Source organism: Acanthamoeba castellanii (assembly GCF_000313135.1).
Source record: "Acanthamoeba castellanii str. Neff unplaced genomic scaffold scf7180000084661, whole genome shotgun sequence".
Lineage (NCBI taxonomy): Eukaryota > Discosea > Longamoebia > Acanthamoebidae > Acanthamoeba > Acanthamoeba castellanii.
Window position 1 is genome coordinate 134,133 of NW_004457242.1, and position 3,684 is coordinate 137,816.

The window sequence follows — 3,684 nt, forward strand, 5'->3', positions numbered from 1 at the left end:
GAGATTGCGCACCATTGCCCTCGGCACGCCGTTCATTCTTGCCGGCACCAAGCTCGACCTGCTGTCGGGCGACAGTGAAAACAGCGTGAGCACCCTCAAGGTGCTTGCTGACAATGAGATGCCTCCTGTCTCCTTCAAAGAGGTGCCCTACATCCCACTCTTCTACACTGCACATGCCTGGAGGTCGTTCACTTTGTTTGCTCACAGTATGTATGACTGTGTGATGGGAAACAACAGGGTACCAAGATGGCACAGGAGCTGGGTGCCACTGGGTTCATCTCATACTCCTCTCGCACACAAACCAACATCAAGCTCCTTTTTGATGAGTGCATCAAGGCTGCACTCCGTGGTGGGCCTGGGCCTGGGCCTGCACCTCAGGCTGGCAGAGGAGGTTGTATCATGAGCTGAAGTGGTTTAAACAAACCCACTCTCCTTGTTTTTGGTTTGGTTTCTCACCAATCCATGCTCTAACCCCACTTCTGGTTATTTGTCCCCTCTTGGTTATTTAGGAAGGGTTTAGGGGTAAATAGGAACTTGCAGTCATTTGAAATGAGAGGTCCAGTCTTTGAAAGTGATTTTGTTTGTGAGGGTTAGGGTTAAAGTTGCATTCATTTACAATTTTTTTAACAATAACCACAATGCCAGGCATAATTGTTGCCATGGCCAAAGGAGGAAGAAGAGAGAAGAAAAGTCGTTGTCACAGTCTTTGCTGTTGTCCTCCTCACTGCCAAAGTAAATGCCAGCAGTGTTGTGGATTGTGTCATTGATACTGGTGTTGAGTGTGTTGTTGGCCTTGAAGGCTGTGGCTGTGTAGTGGCTGGTGTTGGTGTTGTTGCACCTGCTGGTTGCGCTTGTGGCAGTGTTGTCATCCTTGTTGTCATCACTGGCAGCTGCAACATTGTTGTCCTTGTCATTGTTGTTGTTGTTGTCATCATCACCATCATTGGAGTGGGCACCCCTGTAGGGCGTTTGGGGGTGGGTTCAGTGGGTGGCTACAGTGGGGACAGCAAGGGTGTCAGCAGTGGCAGGGTTGGTGGTGGTAGGGGGGTGATGGGAGACAAGCATGTGTTTGTGTACTGCCTTCTCTGCCTTGCAGGCTGACTCAAGCTGCTGGATGATCATGTTGTGGCAGGCTGTGCACAGGTGGGATAGAGAAACACATGTCCACATGTGGGACAGGTTGACCACAGTAGAGCCACAGGCCAGGCACACAGACACCACATTGGCTGCTGTGTAGCAACTTGGCATGAATGAGCTCCGCCAGCTCTGTATCAGGGATGACAAGTGTAGGGTCCAACAGGATTGTGCCCAGCCAGGCAGGGTGGTGGCATCCTCAAAGACAGATGCCAGGCAGAGCAGCACTCAGTTGCAAAGGCAGGCTGCAGTGGTGGAGTCCAGCCAGCCCTGCAGGTCATGTTGCAGTTGTGACATGCCAAGCATGTTGACTGCAGGGTACTTGCCTTGTGCTAGGGCGTGCTGCCAGGCGCTGGCATTGTTGCACATGTCTGTGCATTCCAACTTGGGCAGCAGGTCACAGAGGCGCCAGATGGTGGGGCTGCTGCAGGCTAGGTCATTGTCCTGCAACTTGGCAAGTTCAGCAGTGAAGAGGATTGAGGCAGCAAAGGCCCACAGTGCAGTCTCACACATGTTGTGGAGGCTGAGGCCTCCAAGTTGTGCTGGCAGGTGTGTGATCTTGGCCTGGAAAGAGCCTGGCACAAGGTCAACGCCCACAAGGCCCCCCATGCAGCAGATGAGTGCTGCATCCCATATGGCCAGCACTGGCCTGGCGCCTGGCACTGCTTGTGCCACAGGTGTCACAGTAGCTGCCCCAACCAGCAGTAGCACAAACCACCTGGCACCACCATACTGTTGATGGCAACAGATGGCCCGGAAGCAAATGAATAAGAGTGGTTCCCAATGTGGTTGATTGTTGATCTCTTCAATTTCATCAGTGCCTTGCCGTTGATGCTCACCATGCCAAGGTCCTCTACGAACGCAGGCCATGTTGTTACCTTGTATCCGTCCATGATGACGGTCTGGCACATGACCTCTTCTTCGTTCAACACACTGTGTTGCTTGAATTCCTCCTCCTCATCGTTGTGGAACGGTGTGCTGTTTGAATGGTGGTAATTGGTCATGTTACCAGGGTGTACGACACTGCAGGCTGACACTATCAGGTAGTGATTAGTTAGGTTGCTGGATTGTATGATGCCATTTACTATGACTGTGTCTCATGTTGTGACAATGGACAACAGACAGTCATCTCTCATTTTGGTGTGTTTGTTTGCTTTCCTGCTGCTGCTGCCAGAAGATACTTTGTTGTAGTGGCTGTTGTACGTGATGTTGTCGCCCTTAATACTGTTATAGTTGCCGTTCATGTGACTGTCTCTACTGTAGACACTGTTGTAGTGCCCTGCAATGCATGAACCTTCGCCGTACACCTTGTTGTAGTTGCCGTAGACCTTGCAGTGTGCTCCTTCGATGGAGTTGTAATGCCCATGAACCTCTATATCATCCTCGGTGAAGCTCATGTAGTTCCCACGAAACACCGTCTGCTGGTGCCTTTCCATTTTGTCTGTACCTACTACTCGGTCACTGGCGCTTGCTCCGTGTTGAGTCCACAACGTGGATAGTAATAATAATAATAATAATTGTTTGTTTGTGTGTGTTGTTTTTGACATGGAACACAACCCTGGCATTTTTCCGGACAGGAGACTCTGTCGTGCTGTAGGTAATCAAGGAACCAAGAGGAAACTATCACACATTGAGGAGGACGAGGAGCAAAAGGATACGCCCATGAGCGGTTTCAAGAGGAGGCACATGGTCTACAACGATCACTTGAAAGGTCCTACCGAAGGAGAAGATGGTGCGGATAACAGCGCCCAAACGGCAGCGAGGTTCTCATGGGAGGACGACATCGATGGAGACGTGAGAGACTTCCTTGAGCAACACTGCGTCATCCACAAGGCGGTTGATGGACAAGGTGACGACGTCGTATACCTTAGGGTGTTTGACGACTTCCTCTTGCAGGAGCAGCAGCAAGAAAACGAATGCACGGATGCCTAAGGTCAGGCTCTTCAACGACTACATGGCAAGGTGGGGAGGGTGGGTGGATCACGCTTCCGGCAACGCGGACGAGACGTCAGACATGAACCGCGACATGATCTTGAGCAGAGCACCACCGGGCACCTTCATGGACGAATCCATCTACACTGAAGCCTATGAGATACCCTCCCAAGGTGGCAGGGAGAAATGGCTCTCGGATCAGCCAGAAGAAGTGCTCAAGGATCACAAACTGCGCATGTGCTTGGAGACTCTGACCTTTCTCTACGCGCAAGAGAAGGAGAGCCGACCGGCAGGACGAACCGGATGGAGAGAGGAACTTTACTAGACTGAGATGGAGGCGCGCGGGCTGCTGGTGAGCGCCAAGGTCTACAACGTGCTCCTCGGGGAGAGCGTGCGGGCGGGCGACGCCCAGCGAGCGCAGGAGGTGCTGCGCGAGATGCGGCGCAAGGACGTGCCGGGCGACTACAAGACCTCCCTCCTTCGCAAGGAGGCCGAGCGGCTGCACTGACTTTCTGACGTCAGCAAAGAACGAAAGACAATAAAGAACGAAGAAAAAAACGGCGACAGCAAAGAACGAAAGCGCTGGTGAAGAAAGAAGTAGAAGACGACCAACGCCGT

At 52.2% G+C, this 3,684-nt stretch overlaps 1 protein-coding gene across 1 annotated transcript; it reads left to right on the plus strand.

The window, feature by feature from the left end:
- Positions 1 to 1,882: 1,882 nt before the first annotated feature.
- On the plus strand, positions 1,883 to 3,066 carry ACA1_109250 (uncharacterized protein; the record flags this gene model as incomplete). The annotated part of the gene is made up of 2 exons (XM_004332790.1): positions 1,883 to 1,910; positions 2,741 to 3,066. The coding sequence occupies 2 exons, from the start codon at positions 1,883 to 1,885 to the stop codon at positions 3,064 to 3,066; spliced, it is 354 nt and encodes a 117-aa protein (XP_004332838.1).
- Between the last annotated feature and the right edge of the window lie 618 nt (positions 3,067 to 3,684).